This window comes from Dromaius novaehollandiae, chromosome Z (assembly GCF_036370855.1).
Source record: "Dromaius novaehollandiae isolate bDroNov1 chromosome Z, bDroNov1.hap1, whole genome shotgun sequence".
Lineage (NCBI taxonomy): Eukaryota > Metazoa > Chordata > Aves > Casuariiformes > Dromaiidae > Dromaius > Dromaius novaehollandiae.
The window spans coordinates 71,255,837-71,281,824 of record NC_088132.1 but is presented as its reverse complement, the minus strand read 5'-3'; the positions used below and the strand labels follow the sequence as shown (position 1 = coordinate 71,281,824).

At 36.6% G+C, this 25,988-nt stretch overlaps 2 protein-coding genes across 8 annotated transcripts in view; one reads left to right on the top strand and one right to left on the bottom strand.

Annotated features, from left to right (window-relative positions):
* The window catches only part of LOC135325039 (prolactin receptor-like), a 158,228-nt gene extending 136,382 nt beyond the window's left edge, over positions 1-21,846 (bottom strand). For 2 of the 7 annotated variants that reach the window (XM_064502412.1, XM_064502417.1), the window contains exons 1-2: positions 21,492-21,613; positions 19,893-19,978 (exon numbers count right to left, since the gene is read on the bottom strand). The gene's annotated coding sequence lies outside the window, so the exon portion shown is untranslated. Of the gene's footprint in view, positions 1-6,915; positions 7,072-8,057; positions 8,152-19,892; positions 19,979-21,491; positions 21,614-21,645; positions 21,667-21,780 lie in introns of those variants that run through there. The other 5 variants (XM_064502418.1, XM_064502415.1, XM_064502419.1 and 2 more) reach the window with 5 other exon arrangements.
* A 62-nt stretch (positions 21,847-21,908) lies between these two features.
* LOC135324712 (sperm flagellar protein 2-like) overlaps positions 21,909-25,988 on the top strand; it is a 57,491-nt gene continuing 53,411 nt past the window's right edge. The window contains 2 exon segments of the mRNA XM_064501544.1: positions 21,909-22,061; positions 22,834-22,936. Coding sequence (XP_064357614.1) covers positions 22,004-22,061; positions 22,834-22,936 — 161 coding nt within the window. The 5' untranslated portion in view covers positions 21,909-22,003.

Below are 25,988 nucleotides of genomic sequence, written 5' to 3'. Positions count from 1 at the left end.
AAACTTTCTGTAAACTTGTGAAAGCTTATTTTGAATGAAATATTGCTTGTGCAAAATCATTGACAAAGTAAATATTTGCTCATTTCAGTTCTGAGAAAGCTACTATTCATATTGGTGACTGAACCATACAAAATTCAGGTTACATATGTATGACCGAAGACAAAGTATCTAAGTGTCTTCTGGATAGTGACAGGCTGTCTAAAATATTGCTCTGTAAAAACTATGAGCAACTTGGATTAACACTGTTCCATGAAAACACTGTTATGAAATATTTTACACATTTTTTTCAATAATGTTAATGCATAACCATATAGCACTAATTAGCCATTTTAAACCTTAATGATGCACAAGCAGGGCAGAAAGTTCATGAGACTGATCTACATTTAGACAGAAAGCTAATGCAATTAGACAAAGAGGGATCTAACAGGAAAGCCCCAGAGTTATTAATCTGAAATTCTGAAACAGATGACAACTGCTAACACCAGTTTACTTGCACTGTGTGATTTACATCTTCAACAGATGAAAAACTAGAGTTAGGAAAGAAACTTAGTTTTCATAATTACCTTAAAAAACATTAGATGAAAAACAGAAACCCCCCCCCCCCACACACACACACAAATGCTTAAAAAGGATAATGACTAATCTGACTAATCTAATTTTTAAATTCTTTACAAAAGAATAGCAACTAATGAGTAAACAAAGATTTCAGGTTTATTCCTTTTTCAGGCTAACATATGTTAGGCAAGATAAAAGCAAAAGCAGAATTAAGTGGATATAAGGCTTTCTGTACCAGAGGGAAGAATAAAAATAAGAAAAGATACTAATTAACTGGAAAGAATATAAACATATGCTATGTTTAGCATATGATGGTATCAAGTTTAAACACAAGATTCTTCCACAGCCATTTATGTTTTTGCCCAATCTAAAAGAACTCTGATTCCCTAAGTTCTTACAATAATATTTCCATAAGAATGAAGATATTAATGATATTGAAATATATTTCTGTTAATGTATGGAAAACAATGCTAAATAACAAGTCACAAATAAAATAACATGTTGATCGCGATTGCCACAGTATCACAGTCAGAACCTGGAGTGAATGGCTTTTCTAGCATGTAAGGTGGTAATATGCATCCTATAAGGATGCATCCTATAACCAAAAGAGCTGTGAGAGCTATGAAAGACCCTTTTAAGTCAGAGCTATTCAGAATTTCCATTCCATTCACAACCTTAAACTACATAATTACGTCCTGTTGACTTCAGATTGCTCTATATCATCCCAACTCCCCAAGAAACTCCTCTCAAAATTCTTTTTATCCAGTTCCTTAAATTATTAAGAATGTATGTTCATCAGATTGTAATGTACATCTATAAAAAATAACATCTTCAGTCAGGTAAAAGTTACTGCTATCTTACTTGCAAAGTAAATTCTCTACTAATACTGTATTAACACAGGCAGTGATCTAAAACATCATAGTCTTTTCCGCATCTCCTGATTCACACAGAGAATTACTGTTTCTTCTCTCCTAAGATCTCTCCATTCGATGTTTCCCTACATTCCCTGTCTTATATCCCAAAACTTCTGGTTTTTTTTTTTTCCTCTCAAATCACTTCTTTTACAGGGCCCATTAACAAACAGCATGCCTCCCAGATAAGTGGGACTTAAACACTGAAGTCATAACTCAAGAGCTCCAAAAAGAATTAAATGATTTAAAACACAATCAAGCACATAAGATTGTAAGACTTCAGCCAGTAACCGCATTTACTTGTCAAACAGACATATATATTAAATGTTCAAAACACTGTAAAACCATTAAGAGCAAGCAATAGTAAGCAGCCTCACACACATCAGCCAAGTGAGTTGAAATTCTCTGTGAAAGTATGACAAAACTAACAAACAGTTCTACCTGACAGAGTAGCAAAGTGATGTTTCATTTTGTAATTTTTTCAAAACAACTTTACTACATCAACTACAATTTTAAAATTTGATAAAATTTTCATCATGACTAACACGGGAATTTAACCTAAAACACCTTTGATCAAATGAATCAAAATACGGGGTATAAATGTAAGCGCAGAAGGCAATATTTTTCATCATTTACAAAGGAAAAAAACAGATAAAAATGGTTGAGCGACTTATATCATGTCACACAGAGTCGGCAGCTGGGGCAGGAGCAGGACTTCACACTTCCTGTTTCTAAAACTTGACCGATTCTTTCAGCTTGCAATACCTGAAAGGAGAGCTAAACACAGGTTAAAAAGGGAGTGATACAAGCCCTAAAACCAGAAAATTTCCATTCCTTAAAAAGGATGTCGCTTTCATCATTACAGATTATATTTTTAATGTGCTGTTGATAGATTTTTCTTTCTCTCATATATTATGATATCTTGTCAAGTGTTTTCAGATAATTACCGTAAGTCTAACAGCAAAATGAAACAGCCCAAACTGCCAGCATCTCCAAGTGTGTCATACGAGTTTTCAATCACTGCAGCTCCAACTTCAATTTCTATATCATAATTATCCTTCATTATAACAACAGAGGCAAGACATGAAAGTAATTTCCACTAATCTTAATTGTTTTACAGTAGTAATTCATTGTTAACTACTTGTCTGGCTCTATACTCCTTGTTTATACTTTTCCTATAAAATGTTTTTAGGGGTTATACACTTACAGCAGTGTTGTATCATCTGTCTCTTTCCATTGAAAGAACTAAACAAAGTTTTAAGATGAGGCCAGCATGTCTATATGGAAATATACACCTCCAGTGATATCTTTTGATCTCATCTTTCTCCCAATAAAATAAGTCTTCTAAAAACAGTGCTATCAGTCTCACACTCTTCAGTGATGGGATGTGCCAGTTATAATTTGCAAACTATTTCAGCATCCTGCTAGAGGAAAATCTAGAAATGAAGTCTACATGAAGTCTCATTTAGTCTGTAATGTGTGAGAGATCAAATGACTATCTCCTGTTTGTATGGAGTTCATCACTTTAGAAAACCCTGCTAACTGAATACAGTAATTAAACTGATTTAAAACAAAACGTTCTTCATACATTAAGCACACTTCGACACAATTATTATTAAAATGTCTTATTAAGAAATGAGAACGTTTCTACAGTACTAAACATCTTGTATCTTTTCTCTTTTTGAGAATTAATAGTGCAGTTAAGCAACAGGGAAAATCCATGTAAGAAAATTTGTCCTTATAATATTTTTAGTGCTGTTAACTCCAAAGATGAATAGTTTTATCTTGAGATTAATACATTTTGACTCAGGAAGTCATTATCAGAAAAGCAGAGGAATATACTGTCATAGGTATCAACTAATTCTCTTTACCAGATAGTGCAGCACCCAAATACACTCAAAGAATCACTACTCATAACAAAGTTTTCCAAAGTGATCAGGTATTAAGATGAAGAAAAAAAAGAATATGCTTATTTATGCTTTATTCAAAAAAGTGGTTGTTTCTTATACTTCCTTCAATTCTAGAAATGTAAATAACTAATCGCTTGATAATTATTTGATAAACATTAAATGAGTTTACTGGTCAGAAGCTTTCATATTTGTTGTAATGAGAAATACTCAATATCACCAAGACTGAAAAATGGCTTAAAAGAATTAGATTATATTATGTCCTGCTTGTTTTCCAGAATTCTCAGACTCTGACAAACCAACCTATTACCTGCACACCACTCTATAGACTTCCCCTTTTCAATATGCACTCACTATCCATTCACTTCCCTCTAACAACCAGTGTTCTAAAATCTTATCTAGATTTTTGTACATTTCCGTTTTCCTGTTTATTACTGCCTTCTAGGTTCATAATTTTTACATTCTTACTTCCCTTTCAGATTTCTAGAAAAAACAAAGCTTCATTAACAGACTACAGTTCAATGATCTTAATGATATAAAAAAAATCTCCTAATAAAATGTATGTCCATGTGACTGAAAATTAAAATAACACCAAATAAACATTTTTTCTATTTTGCTGAGAGGGTACAACCAGATTCTTCATAATCTTGCTGTTGTTATTGACTGTTGAATTCCACTAGCTGTTGGATCAGAAAGACTGGAGCTATTTTATCTCCCTACAGTGCATTTATTTTTAACTTCAGTCTTCTGAATGTTATTAGATAAAAGCAGACCACACCTTCCTAAGAAGATCGTAAACAGAGCTGGGAAGAAGATATTTACAACTGGTCAGTAACTAACTCTCCCATTAAGAAAAAGGAGTTGGGTGGGTCTAAAGGTAGTACACACACTGATAAGGTATACAACATAATAACAAATGATAATATTCTCAAGGTGTGGAGAAAGTAAAATCTTATGGGTACTTAACTTGACTCATTTCTGCCTCAAGGACAACACTTGAAAAAATAAATCTTATTACTCCCATGAGTTAACTGTAATAGATATCATAAGGAAATACGCTATTTTGATGTTGTCTTTGCCTAGGTTGTTCTGTTTCTACCTCCACAACTAATACAAGTCTGTCTATCTCCATTTCTTGTGTTCTTCCACTTCTCTTATGGTTGTCTAGATCCTTTCAGTCTATCTACAAAACTCTAGCCTTCTGCCTTCCTCCAACTACTATCAAAGGTAGCACTCTCTAAAACAAACTGACTCTTTACCATCCCTTAGCTTCCTTGTTGTTTCCAGTCATGGGAGCATGGCTCCCAATCCTACCCTCCTCATCCAATCTGTTCCTGACTGTAAAATCATCTTCCTAATTGCAAGCAGCTTTTTGTGGGCAGAAGGGTTATGCTTGCAGTGGAAAGTAGCTTCCCATTTAGGAGTCAGAATACCTCCTGCTGTGCATATTAATTTTAGTATGTGAAATACATACATTGTACTGTCTCAGTACAGGTCCTTTTCATATTTCTAATTCTTATTCCCTTTAACAGCAAGAAGTGAAGGTCAGTTTGTAGCAGATCTGAGTTTTGCAAAGGTTTGCAGGAACATCTAAGCCAACAACAAAACTGCACTTACAGAAGAAAGCCAAGAGGTGGCTTCCGTGTCACCAGCAGCACCAGAAGCACAGAACACTGATTGATAGGGATCATTTTGCTGAAATTAGAGCTGACTAAAAAAAGAGTGAGATCTTGGAGAAAGGGTGGATAATGAAACAAAAAAGGATACATTAATGGAAAATCCCAAGGGATAAGGAACAAAGGAACAAGCTGCTCACATAGACAGCTTCTTTGTTAAGAGTATAAGATAGCATATTTGGCATTCCTGGTTGCTGCAAAGAGGATTCAATAATTTGTCCTATCACCTGAAGACTTGCAAGAACACATCTTGAGGCTTCTCCTGTTCCCCTGGGAAAGAAAATTTTTGACTCAGTCTCCTTCAAGATTGATCATGTTCACTAAGCCATGTCATTCTGAGGGATATCAGCCAAATTTCTTTTCAGATCACAAACTGGAAAGTCTAATGATGACCTATCTCTGTGTAATTCACCCACAAATTGGCACTATTTGCTCTATCTTTCATGACATAATTATGAATGCAAATCATACCATCTGCAAAGACAAAGACGCACAGCTTCTCCCATTCCTCTCTCAAAGACAATGCAAGCTTAAGCAACCCTGAGTTCAAGGGGCAGCAAGTATTGAGAGATTCTGTGATTAAATGTGCAAAATTTTTAGTCTCTCTGGCTGGTGCAGAACACCTTTGCTGCATCTCATGATCCAGCTGCTGGCAGAGCTCGAGTTCCCTTCTTTGAACCACACATCATCATCAGTGTTCTGGCGAAACGACACAGGGACTTGAAGCACATCCACCCAACCATACTTCACAGTAATTCCACTTTGCAGTCTTATGATATCGAGGGCTTCCAAACAACTTTGTTCAATAATTTGGTATATGGACAACTCATCTGTGTTTGTGGCCAAAAAGTAACAGAAGTTTAAATAACTCTGCTGCCTTGTAGTTCTGTTTTCAATACCTTCTCCATAAAAGAGAGATAGCAAGTGAAAATTCCATGAAAAGCCTGTTATTATTTCACTTGAGGTTCCTTCTAAGCTCCCTAAACTTAGGCTAATATTTATAGTTAATTTCAAAAACATTCAAAAGCTAATGTGGAATATTCCTCATAAATATTCTTGCAAAACATTGCCCAGAAAGATTGTATCTTTCAGCAGCTGACGGTAAGAGTTTTGATTGCACTCAACTTCATTTAACTCATTTGTTGCAACATTTTTAAGCAAGCAGATTATATATACACACATAGTTTTGGTTGAGATGTTACAATTAATTTCCACCATCTTGAGCCAATATGGGCAAGCCAAATGGGTTGCTGCAAAAAGTGATGAAAGGAGAAATGTCACTAATGTGGTTAGATGAAAAGCTTCACTAGACCAACAAAGAGCTCTGAAAAGTTTATGCCAGGTAGAAAGATATAAAATACAGCCAAGGTAAGGTAAGGTAAGGTAAAAATACTTTGCAGAGATGCATCAAGCTTAATCCTTTCAAATGGCAGACTGACAGAGTTGATGGAAAAGGAGCAGCTATTTGTTTCATAAGCAAATCTATAATTAAATGCAATTAAGGATTTAAAACTAGTATGAATCAGTTCTAATATTAACTGCCACAAAGCTTTAGCCCAATTAATACTGAAGAGCAACTGGCATTATCTAGAGATCACTACTGATATGATTAGCAAATCAATAATTTGTACTAAAATTGCTGGATTAGTTAAATAATACAACAGTTCCTTTTTAGGTTCTGTTATTACTCCAAAAAGACTTTAAAAACAAAAAGAGAAAGGAGGGGGTTACAGAAGCAAAGAGAAGGAGTCAAATCTAGACCCAAGACTATGCTTATATGAACTAAACTATATGTGCATCATATACACCAAAATCAATGTTGGTTTTACACACACCAGCTTGGGCTTTCATTTTTTATGAACTTACTCCTCCCTGGTACGTTCAGGTCATCATCCAGATGATATTCCACACTGCTTTGTAATTCTTCAGAGGTAACTGCTTCAAAGTGCCCATATTTTGAGATGTCTCTTTAAAATCCAGATCAAATACTTCAGGGATTGGAATTTTCATCATGATGCTCTCCTGTTTTCAACAATGTGATAAGTAAAAGTGCACCAGCATAATTCTCACAATCTGAGCTTTATTTACACACCTAGACCTAGTTATTAATGCTCTCCATCAATCATAAAAAGCTTGTCTTAATCCTGGTGAGAATTTCCACCTAATCAAGGTGCACCAAGGTGCATCAAGGGCCACCAAGTGCTCCATAAACAAACTGGCACCTGAGGCCACATGGACCTGACCACACTGTATCAGTATCACCATCTACTTTGTTCATATGGATAAGGAGCAAGGGGTAGAGCTGTGGACACAACAGAGAAATGATGTGTCCACATTAGCATACCTACGGCAGTTTGGAGAGCAGTACATTAATGAATACCGAGATGATCATGCTGCTGCTGCTCTGCTCAGTTCGCAAATGGTACTGCTCCCCCAACTGGGTGATTCTTGGCAATTTCCATGAATGAAGAGTTGAAAATTGAGAGACCTGTGGCCCCTAGTATGCCAGAATTGGTATATTCTAGGTAGCATTAATGGACATAAAACTGTAAAGTACATTGGACTATCATGTCCTCCTCCCATCCCCACCATGCTAAATTATTCAAATTCTGCTTCACTGGACTAGCAAAATTCATTTTAATAAGACATTTCTCCTGGAGGTACAGGTTTTAAAATAGCTTGGATTAACTGTGTTTGAGAAATGCCTATTTCTCACTGTGGACTTAAATGAGAAGACAATCTCAGATATTTTGCATTTTAGACACTTATGAATTTACGCAAGATGAATCTCACATTTCTGTTCATCTGTTTAAACCGTCTTGCTGCTAATCAAATTCTTTACAGGGACTTATATTACTATATCTCTTTATTTATCTCTATATTCTGGGATTACATGTAAAAGGAAATTTGACTTCCAATGACTGGGGATAGATGAGAGGGGATACAAACTTTTTTAGTGTGTAAAAAGTACTAATTCTGCCTTTTAAGATTACAAGAGGGAAACCTACCAGTATATTATTCCTTATGAAGCTCGAAAAAGGCTCTTTTTTTTTTTATGGCTGTGTGTGCAGGAAGGGTTCCCTTGCTTCCAAAATCATCTATCTTCAGTAAGAAAACAAATCAACAGACAGCATCAAGCAATACAAAGATCACATCTGTGTTATCATCATGTATTTCTAATTTAGAATTTATGATTTCACAGCTTGTTTTCAAAAATGAAATGCTTCATACTTGTTTCTGACTTCAATATACAAAATATCGGCAGAATTTTGCTTTTCCTTTTATTTTCCATTAGTTTTATGAAAGGATGGCTCAACAAGGTTATTTACCAATGAAGCATGGTATGCATGTAACCACTTACATTTTTCCTTCACAGCCTATGTTAGCACTGACCATACTCAGAATTAAAAATGGAAGCAATGTGCCCAAACCCATGTGTATAGAAAATAGACCAAAATGTTTAACAAAGTAACAAAAAAGACTGCTATCAATATAATATAAAAAGTATAAAATAGTTGAAATGCTGAGAATATAGAGCTTCCTTTCTTCAGAAAATTTTTACATTTCAAATTTGTTTCATTCTGAATTGCAGTCAAAAGTGAAAACTTCAATCAGAATCCCCAAAACATCAATTCAATCAATTCGGGTCTCTCCTTTAATGTAGCTATTCCATTACCTCTCTAGCATCATCTTCCTGAATTCTTCATATTTATATTTCTCTTATGTTTACAGTTATTTAAATTACACAGTCCCCAATCATCTATCATACCAGCTTACTGACTTACTAAGTTAAAATATTTTAAAGAGAGTAAAGAATATTTTTTTTCCTAAGATTAATATAGTATTCTTAAACGACAAAGTGGAAAAACAAAGACTTTTATGCCCATTTAAAATATCTGCTCAGATGTCATCAGCTCCTGTGTTTAAATCCTAGCATAAATGAAACTCTGAATCATGGCTTGGCAATAAATAATAATTACTGACAGTAACTATAAATTAAAATATGCAATTTTCTAATCCAATTAAACATATAGTTGGCCTATAAAAGCCATCAAAGGATCACATCTACCACAACTGAGATCTAGTATATTAATCATAATGTTGGGTCAGACTGGTTCCTAGTGACTTAGCAAGCTGCCATTTATTTGTGAGGACTAGTATTTTGTGTACTGGAATATGAATTTTTTTCTTTTCAAAATAAGCATAAAATTAATCCACTCTAAAGTGGATTAATTAACAAACAGGTCCCCAAATTAAAAAAAATTTGGAATTTCATACTATACCTAAAAAAAATTAAAAACAATAAATTTAATTGAATAATAACAGAAATAAAACTGTTTACAAGTATGCAGAAAATTTCCAAGGTTACAGTTTTACTGAAAGTAAATCTTTAAATGAAAAAATCAGCAGGACCACAGCAGTCTAGTCAAAAACCAAAAGATACAGTATACTCTCCTAAATCCTAGATTCCATTGTATTTCAACAATAAATTACTATATGCCTATTCTGGTCAGGAGACACAACAGCCTTACTACTGGGCATGAAAAACATAGCCAAACTAAGCCTCTAAGTGTATGTTTAAGGGTGACTGGTATGTACAAAAGGTAAACTTACATCATCTTTCCATCAAAAATTACTCACCATGAAAACCTTTCCTAGACTTTTAGATGAAAAAACATTAAGGATTGATCAAGGAAATGCAGCAAAATTCTCTAGCTGAGCATATAACTCCCACTTTCTTTTCTTCTCTTTTCTACTTCAGAACACCTTCTTGTCTTACTGCTTATGAACAGATTCTGAATTAAAAGGCCAGACCATCATCTACTTTGTTATTCTACTGATTTATTCATTCTACAGCTTCACACATATGCTTCAAGTCAAAATAGTGGTGGTGGGGGTGTTTAGGAAAAAGAAAAACAATTTATCTGAATCTCTTCCTCCAATTTCTGGGGCCAGAAAATTTTACTAGTCATCACTTGCTTTCTTTGGGAAAATGGCATTCTTACTCTATAAAACATGACCCAGAAAAACTGCTTTTATGAGAACTGCTTCCATAATAGTTGTGCAATCTCTGTACAGAACCTGATTATTAATGGTTTTATCTTACTACTTTACATACTTACTAGCTTGAAGGTGCTGGAATATTTCCAGACTGTCAATGTGCCTGCAATACAGCATGCACATGTTCCACAATATGTAATGAAATAAAAAGTCTTTACCATCCATTGGTTGCTTATGAGAAAACTGTAATAAATGTAAATTCAGTAATCCCAACTGCTTGCTAGCAAAGTTCTGTTTGTCCCAACAGAATTATATGCTAGTGATTAATGTGGTCCAGTGTTATTTTCTCTGAGATATACATGCCTTTTTAAGCTTTACACTACACCATTTCAGTAATGACAGTACAAAATCACTATGATAAGGAAGATATTTCAGGGCCTTAAGCCTAACTTCATCAATCACAAAGCTATACCTAAACATATTTACATAGAAAAGTATGTGATTTTCTTCTTGCCTGTGTAAATCAGCAGCTTGATAGAGAGCTACTGATGAGATTTGCTAGGTTTCAAAAGGCTAGAGCAAAATTATTTTCTTTAAACTAACACATTCACTCCTTACTTTTGTGGAGGTATTCTATACGTATAGATTAAGAGGTTACTTATATTGTCAAGATCTGAAGTAATACTTAGTGCCATCTTTCAAACAGCACTATTAACCATTACTGCAAATCAATCAAACAGAAAGATTCAGTGCCAAACCAGGCTTATCTATCTTAATTTGATATTCAAATGGATCAGAATGGTACTATCAGAGAAACCTTACCCAACTTTTCCCCATGACAACTGCAAAATTTAAACTGAAATTTCCAAAACCTTGACAGTTTGGTCAATGGTTTTGTTAGCTGAAACTCAAAAAAATGAAAATAATTTGTAATTCAGTAACACTAACACGGTATAAGCACAAATGAGGACTAGCCTACTTAAAAAAAAAAAAAAATCTCTGAGAGGTTAAAAACTTCTAATCAAAAGATGTAACACAGAGTAAGGCATGGTCATTATAACACAAAAACTTAGTGGAAAAACAATAGGTTTTATACACTGGCTAAAAGAATACAGAAGAATTTTAACCTTTCCAGCATTTCTGTAATCTAGGAAACAAAGATGAAAAGATGCAGAATCTGAACGGAGTAAAGCAGAAAAATTCCTCTCTTCAATAAAGAAATAAGGTGAGGTAGAAAGAGGGGTAGCAGAAAGAAGTGTGATGGACAGTGAACAGGTCTTGCGTAGAAGAAAACAACGGACAGAATTTATGTTGCTATGCTTCCTGAGTAGTCACACTTACAAACTTACAGCCTTCACTATAAATTACATTAAAAACAGTCAAATAAGGAGGAGGAAAGAAGGAACATACCAGTAAGCAGAGGTTTGAGAAATCTGAGTAAGATTTGACTAGGGACTGAAATGCAATTTATCACAGAAGTACAGCATTTAGGGGTGTTTTTTGTTTTTAGGAATTTTGCTATTTCATACATCAAAGTTTGAGTTGTAATCACATTTCTTCCCAAACACTACTCCAGAGAGTTACAGTTACAGCATTAAGAATGAATATATGGAATACCCACTATACCAGAATATCTAGAATATTAGGATAAATATGATTTCCAACAGGAGTAACATAAAGGATAATATATACAGTACTCTTCAGAAATTCTTTGCCCATAAAAGGACAATGCATGCTAAAGAAGAAATTAAATACTGTAGAATTTTGCCCAGTCTCAATTCTCTTTTTTATGCTTCAATTCCAAATATGACATCAGAAATTGAAGAGCTGAGACAATTATGTGACATGATGCCAGTAAGACAGGTTTGGCCTATCATTCTGACAAAGAGGGTAACAGTAACTTTCTCATCAGTGGAACTGGTTAGCAGCAATGCCTTATAATAAGATTAATATGTGAAAAATTCAAAGATGAACCACCTTTAGCAGTTGGCATAAATTACTCAACAAAATGCTTAAAAGTTATTGCTGGTATATGTAAAATGTCCCCTGACCCAGGACACTACGTAGCAAGCCAGGAAGTGACCTGTCAATAGATTTATAGACCAAAAAGAATTGTATGAGAATTTCTACTAAGCATTAACCTTGCCTCTACTTTTCTACCACACATATTTCTTTCTAAAATAATTCATACTAGTTTGCCACGCATTTCACTGATGATGACTGAAGACAGATTTAGTTTAGAAACAAAATGCTCATTTCCAAAGTTTTTTCTTATTTTAACATTCATATCAATAAACTTGTTTCTTGCTAAGCAAATTGTAATGATAAACTTTTTATATGTTTAATTAATCTTTTTACAGATTTTACATCTCCATGATTTACTAATTACATCATTTATGCTTCTCTTATTTGTTCTGAATTTCCTGTAGCATGTACCTTGCAAAACACGCACGTTTTTCGCTTGTTAAATTTTCACACTACAGGTTTGTCTCATAAGCCATGGCTGAAAAACACCTGCATACCGTGAACATTGTAAGCCACCCTACCTAGAAATGAAAGTTCAGTAATTAAACTCTCTTCACTAGGGAGGATACATCTTTATAAATGAAACACAAGCTATGAAATAAAAATGGATTATCACGGTCAGCTCAAAACTGAAGAAAACAAATTAACCACATTTGAAAGTGTCTGATGTGTAATACAGATGCAGATAATAATAAAACACATGGTGGAAAAACTAAACCTCTGTAGGGGCTACCAGTTAAGAAGCTACGTTACATGGATGACTGAAATATCTAATCTTCCAATTCAGTTATAAATAGTAGCTTGTAAATACAGCAGTTATAGGGACAATAGAAATAAATTATCTAAATACCAAGAAAAGTTCATAAGGCAAGCAATGTTACTAAATCTATTTCACAAAAGGAAAAACTGAGCTGGAGACATCTATAAGAAACAGCTATACTCATTCTCTATTGTTTGTGCCAACCAGCTGATGGATGATAAATTAGAAAGGCAAATGTTTGAAGAAGTTGTGTTTGTTTAATTATTCAAATTTCAAAAATATTTATTCTTGTAATTGTATCATGAAGAGAACAAATATTATTCATTCAATGAATTACATTTAGAATTCAGGAAAAAAATGTAGTTTTATTTTCATACAAATAAATAACTTTATAGGAAAGAACTACACTGCAGCAGTAAGAAAGTAATTGCTGTTTTTTGTTTGTTAGTAATTTGAAACCCTGAACTCCATGCTTGTGAAAGACCTTTCAAAATCATAAGAGATTTTCTAAAATATTTAAAAGCATATACACACATGTGCATGCACACCCACACATACTTATATAAATAATTACTCTTCTCTTATGAGTTTTACAGGTTTCTATAAAGCAGGTAGTCAGAAGACAGGCAGATAAGCAGAGCCTGACTTCCCAAAGAACCCTTCAATTTTCTCCCTGAGGTAGTTACGGTTGGTTGCTACTGCTAAGATCTGTTTCCACTAGTACTGGGGTTTCTACATAAACATATCAAGGCAAGGCAAACTAATTCCTGAGCTTTACACACATGAAAATTATAATGTGACCAAATCTTGAAACAACTGAACCAAAATTCTTACGAATTTAACTGCTGTTCAGTATGATTTTGTTTATATGAATGCCTGGGTCTGTAAGAAAGTAATTACAATGCTGCACTGTCATGTATTTGCTTTTTGTTGATGTTTGCCTTTTCTGTGCTTTCCAAATCTGATTCTTCTCTCACCATGGAACAGAAACCGTTAAAGACATTCCTAAAAAGGGTTGTTGAACAGACTTTCCCAAGGCAGCTAATCACAGGAAGCAGCTGCATAATTCCAGAAACAGAATTATATGAATCTTAGGTTCCAAATATTATATTACACAGTAAATTATTAAATTTTATTGGTGTGTGTGTATATATACACACACAAGAATATGATGCAGAACAAGCTGTAAAGTCTGTTAAAATATTGGTACACTTTCTTCTTGTTTGGAAATTAAAGCTATTTTTCAATACTCTATCTGGTCCACTCAAGTAATATTAAGCATTAATCTGTAAATGAAAATTTCAAACCAAAGTAAAGAATTTGCTTGATTTAAAATAACCTAGTGAGCAGTATGTTGCACTTGCCTGTTATAGGCTTAGGGCCTTTGTTATTCCAAGTATGATGAGAAGAGAATTATACCCTCAAGGAAACCAAAAAAGTATACATAGATTTTTAGAAAGGCACCTTTCTCTAAATGGAGGATAAGGACTATTCTGTTCTACAAGATTCTTCTGATGTGTGCAAAATACACGGATTATGTGTCTGCAGCAGGTATGAACTTTGGGGAAAGAATTTTCTACTGCCATCCAAAGGGAAACTGAGCAAAAGATGGAAGAAGACAAGACTTTATTTACATATTTTATTATCTACCATACAGAAGAAAACTTGTCGCATGAAATGTGATCATTTTCATTTTAAAATGGAATTGAGAGAAGAAATTATTATGTTACGATGAGCAGCAAAAATTCTATTCAAGGTTATATGAAATCTTTGAACCCTTTTCTGAGTATAATGTCAAAAATGAATGAATTCTACCAGGACACTAGTTCTTGTAATGTGTAAGAAAATACTTAGTATCTGTAACAACATACCCTTTTATCTGCAGTTGAAATAGCTGTTTGGGACAGTGGAGCCTGAGGCTCTAGATTCAGCATTGTAAACAGAAGTAACAGAATGGTGAGAAGTAACATAAGAGGAAGGGCAGAACTACCTTTACTGTCAGAATTTATCAGTGAAAAAAAAGACAGAAAAAGAGTAGTGTGACACATCATCTCTTTCCTGTCAGTGAAGATAAACCTATCCAAGTACATACCTAAACAGAGTATCACTACTTCAAATCACTACTCCCAGTGCAGTTTTCAGAAGAGGTAGGAAGAAAATGGTGCATTGTGGATATTGTTAATGATGCAGTCTATCCAACAAATGCTGTTACTGTGCTGCTAAAAAGGATTGGTAATTATTTCTTTGGAAGCATAAAACGATAAGCACACAGAAAAGCAGCTGATCCCAGAGGGTGCAAGCAGCTTCTGAAACCCAGTGGCAGAAAGGATGTGCCAGACTTGGAATATAAATTGTGTAAGATAAATGAGAATTTATATCATAGGTTCAGACTAAGGCACAATGTACAATGAGAACACAGGCATAATTATGCAAATTTGCAGATACTTGATCAAGGGCTTCCCCAGACGCAAACCTCTGTTTAACATTACTTTTCTAAAAGCTGGCATATTTATCAGCTGGTTTTGTGCATACTTGAGGCTCCAGCCATGATTTGGCTTGTTTCCCATTTTAAATCTCATTCCCACAACACTTCTCTGTGATAGAGGAAGACATCTACTGTCCCACTGGGAAATCAATTTCAAAATTGTAATTTGCAAAAACACTAAATTGTTTAGATAGGCATATGCCAAACAGCCACATGCCACAGGGTTTACAAAGTGCTTGTACAAAAGGAACAGCTGAAGGGTTTTTCGGCCTACCACTTTCCACATGGCTCGAATGGCCAGAAAGTGCACACTCTTGCAATTGAACTTAAAGAACTCTGAGATTGTTTCTATCAGCACACTAGAAAATGGGGAGAAAAGAGAATGAGTGGAGTTGATATGGTATAAAATTTAAATATCATACATGATTCAGAATGTCCATAAAATACTCTGAAAACTATGCATACAAATGGTGCTAGGAAAGGACTAGGATAGTCAATGAAAATTAGAAGAAAGGCACATCATATGTGAAGACTTCAGGATTATGAAGAAGAAAATAAATGGGAATACATTGGTTAGAATAATTCCGATTATGGAAGAGAATAAGAATTAATGGAGCAGAAAGAGCTGGACGTGGGAATAAATAGCAGGACAGCTGTAGAAAATCAGAGGCAGAGTATCACACTATCGTAAATTCATACCACTGGGATGAATGTAGAACATTCTGTGTTGTTACATGATTTGAACTGATTCATCAGTTATTGTAAGGGAGTCCTTCCCCCACCATACAACTCCCTAACAGCTCTAATTTCTTCTATTTCTTTAAAATGCTAATTTGTGCCACATCTCAAAATAAAGAATGAGCAGGGTATCTTCTAAGAAAATTTTGCATCAAGTGAAAGGACTAAAGCATGAGCTGTTGGCTGCCTTTTCTGCATCTTTCACTAGTGCCTCTGTTCATTCATTCTGTATTAATTTAACTTCCTTACAGAATTTCACTTATTTTAAGGCAGAACTCTTTTTCCCATTAAAATCTTTGAGTCAGATTTCATATACTCAGGAAGGAAATTTTTTATGAGCAAGATAAAGAAATGCTTAAACAAAACTGTATTTCAGTAGTCATTAAACACAAGCACAACACTATCTGTACCATTATGAGCAACTCCATTGTCCAAGAAGAAAAAAATACACATCTATTGGAATCAGCCTGAGCACAAACTTATTCTGGCATAAGATCAGAGAAATTTGCAACTCATGAAAAGGGAAGACAAATGGTTATTGTAGAAAAGAAAGTCTGCACATGTATTTTCTTTATAAAATTAAATTCTGTATATTAGTATTATAATGCCATGAGTCATCATTCATTCATTATTAAAAGGAGCAACTGGGCACTTTAGCCCATGGTCTCTCTTTTCTCTACCTACACCAACATCAGTGTAATTTTTCTTGACTATTTACATCATCAGTTTTACCCTAATTAGCTAACAACTGTGGATTAAAGAACACTTGTGAAAAACTAATGTTCTACCAAGAACATTTCCAATATACGGTATGCTTGACCGATGTTCTCATTCAACATAATGAGAAAAAATTAATATCTAAGCTTTCAAGTACTGGCATTAGGTGCAAGGATTCCAGCCAAATTCCAAATCACTTAGTTACATTGTGGATACTTGCATTCCCTCTGCACTCCAAAACAGACAGGCTATTCTTCATTTTATACCTTAAAAATAGAATTGAACAGAATTATTAGTGCACAATAGCTGTCCTATTTCTACAAGAAAGAGCAGTTGTATTTCAGTAGCAGCCAAAAGGATCCTAGTTACACAAGCATTCTTTAATAATGCTAGACAAAAGCTATAGTGAAAGAAGATAAGACAAATAGTGCCCAGTTAATAAGCATTTCTGGAATGATGAAGATAAAATATTAAATGATGAGGCCTTATGACTCATTTACCAAACACTATTGAAAATACATCAGGCCATTGTATATAAATAATGCATCCATAAAATGATAAAGGCATAATTTATAATTGGCTGGAAAACTCTGGTTTCAGTAACTCGATTTGTATCTCATAGAAACATGATGCCAGAGTCCAAATTCAACTATGCACATCAAAAATAAACCACCTGAACTTTGCTTACTACCTAGCTTCCTCTTTTTTACAACAGACTATAGAGAATTTGAAAAAGTAACTGAACAACTTTCATCCACCCACATCAAGTGCACATCCATTTTGTGCTTGTAAGAGAAATGTTTACAATTAAAAGTGTGTGTAATTTAAGTCCTGACCATACTAAATTAGGACACTGATATGTGTGTGCAGATGTGGACAGTTACTAGGATTGAAAACATCCTTTTCCAGTGTGTTTTGCATACTGCTTTCGAAGGCAGAAGAAATGGTGAATCAGAATCTTGAGGTTCCATTCACGTTTTGGAACAAAGATGATTTCTGTCCCCTTGATCCCTTCTGTTCCATCCCTGATGTAACCCTCTTCTTCCTGACTAGCTATTTGTGCCACCACATTCCTTTATGAATGTTTACTCAGTTCCAGACTCTAATCTTCAATCTTTAAGCCCAGCCCTACTGCTCTTCCCAGCTACTTCTAGTCTCCCCTTTTGGGATTGTATTCTGCATCCCAGAATCTTGCCCCTCCTGATGGAAGGAATTTACCATACAGGTATTACAGGAAAATTTGCTATTAAAACAGAGAAGAAACTATTAAGGTCAATGAGATGCTCAAAAATGAGTATATCAGTTCAGGGGTCTTTAACATAAAAATGCCCTTAATTCTCCATTCCTTTGTTATGCTATCTTTTATAGACTTGCTAAAATCTATATTTACATGCTAATCTCTAATTTCCCTAGTAACTCAATGTGTCCTTAAGACATGTCCTTGTTATTCAGACCAGTTTTAATAAGCCTTCCAGTTTCTTTTCTTTTGCTCATGTAAATTTTCATTCTGCTAGGCAGATTGGTTCTTTACTTTCATTGCTTACATTCAGTTGTTTTTAACTATTTTGATACTTTCTATAGAAAGTGTTCCTTTGTTCTTGAAATGGTTGAGCAACATTTCCTACCTTGAAGCCACAGAATCATTAATATCAGTGTTTGTACACACGTAAAAAAAAAAAAAAAAAAATTGCTAGTAAGTCTCAAACTTTACAAACCAAACTAAATAGCATCAATATTTCAAACCTTATTCAATAGTACATGTCACTGTCCACTACAGACAACTCCTAACAAACATGTCACCCTGGAGACGTGAATATCTGGTTTGAAGATGAAAAATCCTTTAGACCTCTGCAAAATAAGATTTAAATGCAGTGGTGTTATAACCACTAAACTGAACCATATTGTCTTACAAGCAAGAAGCGACTTATGGTTCTGTGGGACTGGCTAAATTATCTTCTTCCTTCCTTGGTTATCAGTTTGGAAAATAAACAGAACATCAGCCAGCCAAAAGAATAGATTTGTTCCTTACATGGGAAGCATTTTGCCCTGTTTCATCTTTATAGTCTCAGAACTCTGCTGTTCCCTTGCCTTAATCTTTCCCAGTAGTTTACCGAGGTTTATTCAAAATGCATCTACATACTGATAATTCACTTTGCTGTACAGAAAACAATGCACCCAGCTGCAATATTTTTCTTGAACATTGTGTACCTGGAATTTTTCAGACTGTCTCATACAGTCTTATCAGCATCTGAACAGAGGTGACACACTTGTTTAAAACATACAGAGGTTAGTTAGCAGTAACCACAGTTCTTTGACACATACTGCACATAGGCACATTAGCATTGCAAGTGTTGTTCTACAAGCGCTTAAAGTGGGGACTTCTCTGTAGTACTTGCAGGGTAGAGTCACATCAGTTAATGTGCACCCTTATCTGGGTGCAGAAAATCCTTGAGCCACAATCCTTGGTGGCCAGGAGAATATTCCGTGGGGGGCACCTCCATCGCTTTAGAGTCTTGAACCTTTAAAGGATTTTGAATGCCCTTTTGTGATACAGGACTAAAGTTTACTGATAACTTTAAAAACTGGATCCTTGCCCTTTTATTCTTTGTGCATACCACTATCAGGTCTATGTGATTCCAAACTAATATCCACAAAAACTGTAGTCTTGACTGTGTCATAGGCTCTTTGTTTTTCATACATGCAATTTCTGTCAGGAGGTTAAAAGCAATGAAATATAATAGCTAATCCATGGCATCTGAATCTGTCTGTGTTCAGCCGGTTAGTGTCTGATACCTTCTATTCCTTCAACCAATACAAATACAACCAACTGACAATTCTCCCATCTCTTAAATCAAGTCCAAAGGAAGATGCAAGAAGATAATAATAAATACAGTTTTTGGTGAAAAAATCAGATGCATTCTACAGCCCAGTATTAGTGTCTAAAAGTTACATTACCCAACACAAAATCTCCCTCGGGAAACCAGTTTGGAATTTCCATGACACTCCCACTGGCATCCTTAGCAGTGAAATATAAAATGAACAAAATATAGAACAAACAACCATCTTATTAAAAAATGGTGCTGTTTTCAGGAAGTGCAGAATTAGGAAAACAGTTACCTTACTTCTTGTCTGTAAGTATCTTCCTTTAAACACTCTGAGCACTCAGCTTTCACAGTGCAGAACACAGACATCTTTCCTAAGTTCTTAAATTCAGGAAAAAAAAAAGAAGTGAAAATAGGTTACAACATTACTCCATCACTAGTCAGAACTGTATAAGAAAATTACATTAACTTGTTAAGAGCGAAGAGATCCTTAGATGAAACAGCAAGCCACTACTGAATTTAAATCTATATGAGAGATATTCCACATCTCTCTCACAATTCATGCTCATCTGACCAAGATTTTATTACCTCCATCTCAGCACACAGAGCAACCGATGTTATTTTAAAATAAAATTTGCTGTACTAAGTATTCCTCCTCTCTTGAACTAACTTTCTGTTACTTGGTTTGTTCTTATGCCACTACTTCTACAATGACCTTCTCATGATACAAATGACTTTTGAATTATACATTTACTCTTACAAAAACTCAGCAATTTATTCTGATTTAAAGCACACTCTCCATGATGGCACAGTGATTTATTTTGAAGACTTTTAGGGATACAGAATCCACAGTATTCAAGCTGTTTCTGTCAACTATTAATCACTGTCACTTCTGAAAACTACAATTAGTTTATTGCCCGCCTGTGTATTGTAAAGGTGCTTGAAAATCATCTTTATATCTTTTCTAGAAAAAGAGACAGACCAATTTAAATATCCATGGTATACAGTATATTTTCCAGATGTAATTCTTTTCTATATAGTCTACATTTTGGTAACACACTTTTCAAAATTTCAAGTGATTCATGCCAGTGCCACACACGACAACACAATTACTTTCTTTTCCTAACTGTATGTATACACACACACACTTTTCTGACACCACGTCTTACTGGACTGTGGGGGGAAGGTGGATCATCACTGCTTCACATTTCATTCAGCAGCAGGACCCACTTATTCCTACCTCAAAGCCCCTTCTCTCCAATCACACCCTTACATATTTGTGCAGGTAAACATACGGAAAGCTAAAGAAGTACAGAAGACTAAGATGACCTAGTAAAAATAAGAGCAAAGAAAAATCCAAATCAATCGATGCTTATTTCACACCAAACTCAGATACCCAAGCTGGCTTATTACACAGCCGCACAGGCAGCTGTACTGGCACAAGAATGCCTCTGGGTCTTCTTACGCATACACTACTGTGGAAAAACATACTAGTGAATGTGTCACATGCATTTAAGTTGGCATGGCTTTTTTCATCAGCTTTTGCTCTCCCTCCCCCTTTCACATTGTGCCAACCCAGTAACTTGTGCTGTTGTATGAGCCAACGTGGGAGAATTGCTCCAGATTAATTTTCCCTTGTGCTTTTTCCTGCCAGCTTATTTTTCAGCCCATACAGTTTCCTACTCTAGAGCATCCATGCTAGCACAACAGCAGTTTCGGCAACGAGCAAGGTAGGGCTGGAAGTGGGGAGCAGTGATTTAAACATGTACTAAACAAGCAGCTAGACACGGGGCCCCGCAGCCAGAAGGACGTGGCCAGGACAAGCACGGAGCACAGCGGAGAAGGCAGCAGCTGTACCACCAGCAGTGACAAAAAACAGCAGGGGAATATTTACCAGAGCGTTAAACGGCAGCGGCTGACGACCACCTGTGACTAGAAGGCTCCTGCTGCCCCCCCGCCACAAGCTCCCCTGCGCTCAGCCGCCCCGCCTCAGCCCCGGGGGAACCCCCGCGCTCGGCACGCGCCGCGCGCGCCGCGCCGCGCCCCACCCGCTCAACGGCCAACCGCCACCGCCGCTGAGGCGCTCCCGCGCCGCTCCAACGGCTGCGGCTGCGGCTGCGGCTGCGGCTGCGGCTGCGGCCGCGCCCGCGCAGGCGAGCACGCACGCACCGCGGCGCGCTCACCTTGCTTCCCCTCTCCCCGCCCCGGCCACACCCGCCACCCTGCCCCTCCCAGGGCGCATGCGCGAGCTTCCCGGAGGCTGGCAGCGGCAGTGGGCAGGGACGTGTTGGGGCCCGCCCCGCGCATGCGCGGTCCCGGTCGTCGTGGCAACGGGACGCGGTGTCAGGTGCTCGCGAGGGCCGGTGGGCCGTTGCCGCCGCCGCCCTCCTCCCTCTCACCCCCGTCATGTCGGAGATTTTGTGCGAGTGGCTGAACGAGGAGGTGAAGCTCTCCCGGAGCGTGGGTGCGTGCGGGCGCCGCCGCGCCGGGAGAGGGGCACGGGCTGGCGCGTGGCGCGGTGCGAGGCGGCAGCTCGCCCGTCAGCCCGGGGCGGGAGGCGGGGGCTGCCGCCGGCTCGGGCCCCTTCCCGCCGCGGGGTGATTCCGGCTGGTCTGCAAATGGACTCGCCCGTTTCCTCGCGTCTAGGTAGATTTTTAATCTTCAAGGTCAAGATAGCGATTTTCGAGGTGAAGATAGCGGTAATTTTCCTCTAACGGCAAGTCGGCTCAAGAGATACGAGGAGCTCAGCCTTCACCTGCTAATAAGAACCCCAGAGGATAAGAGTATTTGAATATGTATGCAAAGCAGTGCGGTGTTTTGAATGGCAAGCCTAGTGCTGGCTTGGCAAAAGCATTCCTTCCACAGGGAGGGAGGAACTTTCCACAGAAGAGCAGCACATTTGGTCTCCTGTGTGTGCTTTGTTTGTCTGCATTTTTATAGTAATTTAGTAATTATAACATACAGTTGTTCCCACTGTTTTAATGATGGTTATGATGGTGTTTACTTTTTAACACTGAAAGTGAAAATTGAATGACTAAAAAGCAGATTTATAAATAAAGCAGATTTATTTGCATCTTGAAAACTCATTCCCATTATATTCACATTCTAAAATTATTTTAAAGTATTTAGTAAAGTTTGGTCTTAATTTACAAGTGTCAGTATAAAAATAATAATGAGTTGTATTAAGATTAATGTATGAATTCTTTTAATTTTTTTTTTAAACAAAACCAACTTAGTTCCAGGATCATTGTCAGAAGAATTTTCTACCGGCTATCTCCTAGGAGAACTTCTGCACAAGTACAAGCTTCAAGATGACTTTAATCAATTTTCGCAGAGCAGGTTGGTGCACATGGATAATATGTCTCTTACAGAAATTGAACAAAATGTTTATTGTTCAGTTAGAATTTATTAACAGAGAGTGGGAAATACATCTAGAATTTTTCATGATTTGATGCAGTTACCAATAAGTCAAAAGTTAGTTGTATTAAGTGCACTGATTAGCTTCATGTTCACTGATTACCTTCATGTTTCCAGAGAGTTTGATGGTATGATTTCAAGAAAATTACACGTTTTGGTTGTAACTAAGAAGATAGTAGCATGCTAGACCAAAAGCCCAACAAGCCCTTCAGGATGTCTCCAAGACTTGAGATATTGTCACTGTCCCAGTGAGGTATATGGAGCCTGTAGTCCTGAGGTCTGGTGTGGTGGTGACCATTGCAGCGTTTCTAAAATGAAATTGGTGGCAAGGCATTGTGAGGCTCTGAGTGAGGACATGGTGGAAGACTATATAGGAATTTATAAGTTTACAAATAAAGCTGGTATATCCACGGTGGAGGGGGAAAATCCTCTACAGATTTGGTGGCATTGGTATGTTCATGATGCAGTTTGCAGGGTTCCCTGACTTATGCTCCATTTTCGCAAAAGATAGACCTTGGTGCACATATGTATCAAGTGTGCCGGGCTGTATGGCTTCTTCTTGATGTTCTCTGCACTTCTCATCTTTTATTTAAACTCTTTCATATCCAAGCCCAACCAACTGAGTGCAGCCAACAGACCCAGCAGTTTGCACAGCAGTTTCTGCACTCTGCTTCTAAATCTTCTAGGTCTCTTGGGAACTTCTTGGATCATTGGTGGGCTTCTGGGAACTCTTTGAACAAATTCAGGGTTTCTGCTGCTGCCGGGAAAGGATAGCTTCAGGAGGCTTTTACTTCTAACACGCTGTAGCAGCTTCTAATGATCTCTTGTCAGCTATTCCTGATAGAAACGTGCCTTGAGCTTTTGTTTCCAGCTGAATTCTGATTAGGTAAGGTCTGTCATCCTTTCAGTAGGTGCAAGGAGAGGCCTATATAACTGCTTCGTCTAGGCTGCTTTGCTGGGGCAGAAGAGGAAGTTAGAAGCATTTAGGAGGTGATTCTAGGAGGAAGCCAGAAGGAAGTTTGAGACTTCTTTTCTTTCAACCTGTCATGTCTCCAGAGAGCACCGCAAGGGAGAATCCACTGGCTTGTTGTCAGGGATGCTGTATTTGTTGTCTGTTGCGATCATTTGGTTTTCCTCAGCTCTCTTTCTGTGAAAAGTGGGAAGGCCATTGAAAAGTTTTTTAGGGAATCTCAGTGAAATCAAAAAGAACAGTGATCAGGAGCAGATGCTTGCGGAAGGATATGTATTTAATGATGCTTCCAAGAGTGCCTCTTCTCCTTCTGGCTACATACTTCTAAGCCAAAGATAATATTTTCATATTTAACAGCCCTGTTTTGAACTCCAGAACACTATAGCATCTAGCATGTAGAGTAACCTGAAGAAAACCTTGTCTCAAGATAAGTGAATCATACAAAATATTATTTTTTATGCTTTGAATCTGCCACATGATGGTTTTAGTTGATAACCCCTTGTTCTTGCATTACAAGAAACAGCTGAATAATATTTTCTTGTTCATCTTCTCTGTGTCATTCATAATTTTATTAAAATTCTCTTGTATCCCTCCTCAAATATCTGAAATAGATTTGGACTGTTCATTTCGGAAGGCATAAGGCATTTTTTTCTCTTATGGAGGGTGTTCTATGCTTGTGATGATTCCTTGTTGCTTTTTTTCTGGGAGCAGGGAGGGGAGGATTTTCCTCTTGGACTGTATCTTTTTCTGGAGAGAGAGAGAGAGACAGACAGACAGACAGACAGACAGACAGACAGGATATGGTATTCTCTACTAGGATACACTATGAATTCATAAGGGCATTGTGATGTCTTCTGTTTTCTTCATCACTTCCTTTAGTAATTACTGATACTGTTTGATCTTTTGGCCACTATTGAGAATTGAGACGGTTTCCTCAATTCCAGTATCTTGTTCCTGAATATTAGAAGCAATTATTGCTGTGTAATAGTCATTGTCTGGTGCTTTTGGAGTTATTCCTGAAAGAACCTGTGCTCGTCTAATCTTACTTAATGTCTATAAAATAGTATTTTTAAATTTGTAGTGTGTTATTAAGGAAAAGTGTATTATGCATTGATCATTTGGTAAACTGACATCTCTTTAATGTTTCTTAGCACAGCCCAGGGCAAGATCTTGGAGCGAGGGGGTAAAATTAGATTTCATTTATAGGAAGGGCAGCCGTAATCTGGAAGGCACTAACTGAAAAGAAAAAGGGGACATCCTGAACAACCAATCAGGCATACTACCTAAGCATATTAGCTGCTTATGTTTCACAGTCCTTGGATGCATAAGCAAGGAAATAATAATTGAGGAAGTGATATTACCTTTTTTAAAAGATTGTTACTAGAAAACGTCTTCCTGTTTGGCTGTCCATATTTGAAAAAATGAAATATGGGTGTTTTGTCTGAACTCTGACAGTAATCTTGAAATGAGATTTAGAACATTATGAGGCAGGTTCAATAAACTCCATCTGATTAGATTATAGAATAAAAGGTTAAGAGATGATATCTAAATCTGTGCAAGATGATTTCTGACAAGGGGGATCACCTTAATCTTGAATCAAAGGCCAAAAAATGTTCTGTAAAGTGAAGTAAGCTGCAGTTAAGTAAAATCTTATAAGAAATAAGCCATAGACTGTTACAGTGAGAATAATGAGCTACTAGAATGTTTCATCTAGGAGGAAAGTGAATTCAAATTTACAAGATCTTAAGTTAAAATTGGACATTTTTGTAGAATTATGCTGTAGGTCAGGTAATTTCAGAAGCTTGTTGGTTCCTGTAAAGAAACTATTGTGAAGTCAGGTGATAGTGTGTATATGGAAAGCATAATCTTCGGACTCAGCTGGAAGTTGTAGATTTGTTGGATGGAATTTAATGCGTTAATCATGAAATATCAATAATTTATTCTTATTCTTTTTGGGCGTATATATCTACTGAGCTAGAGTGCTTCCACAGGACAATCTGTGTA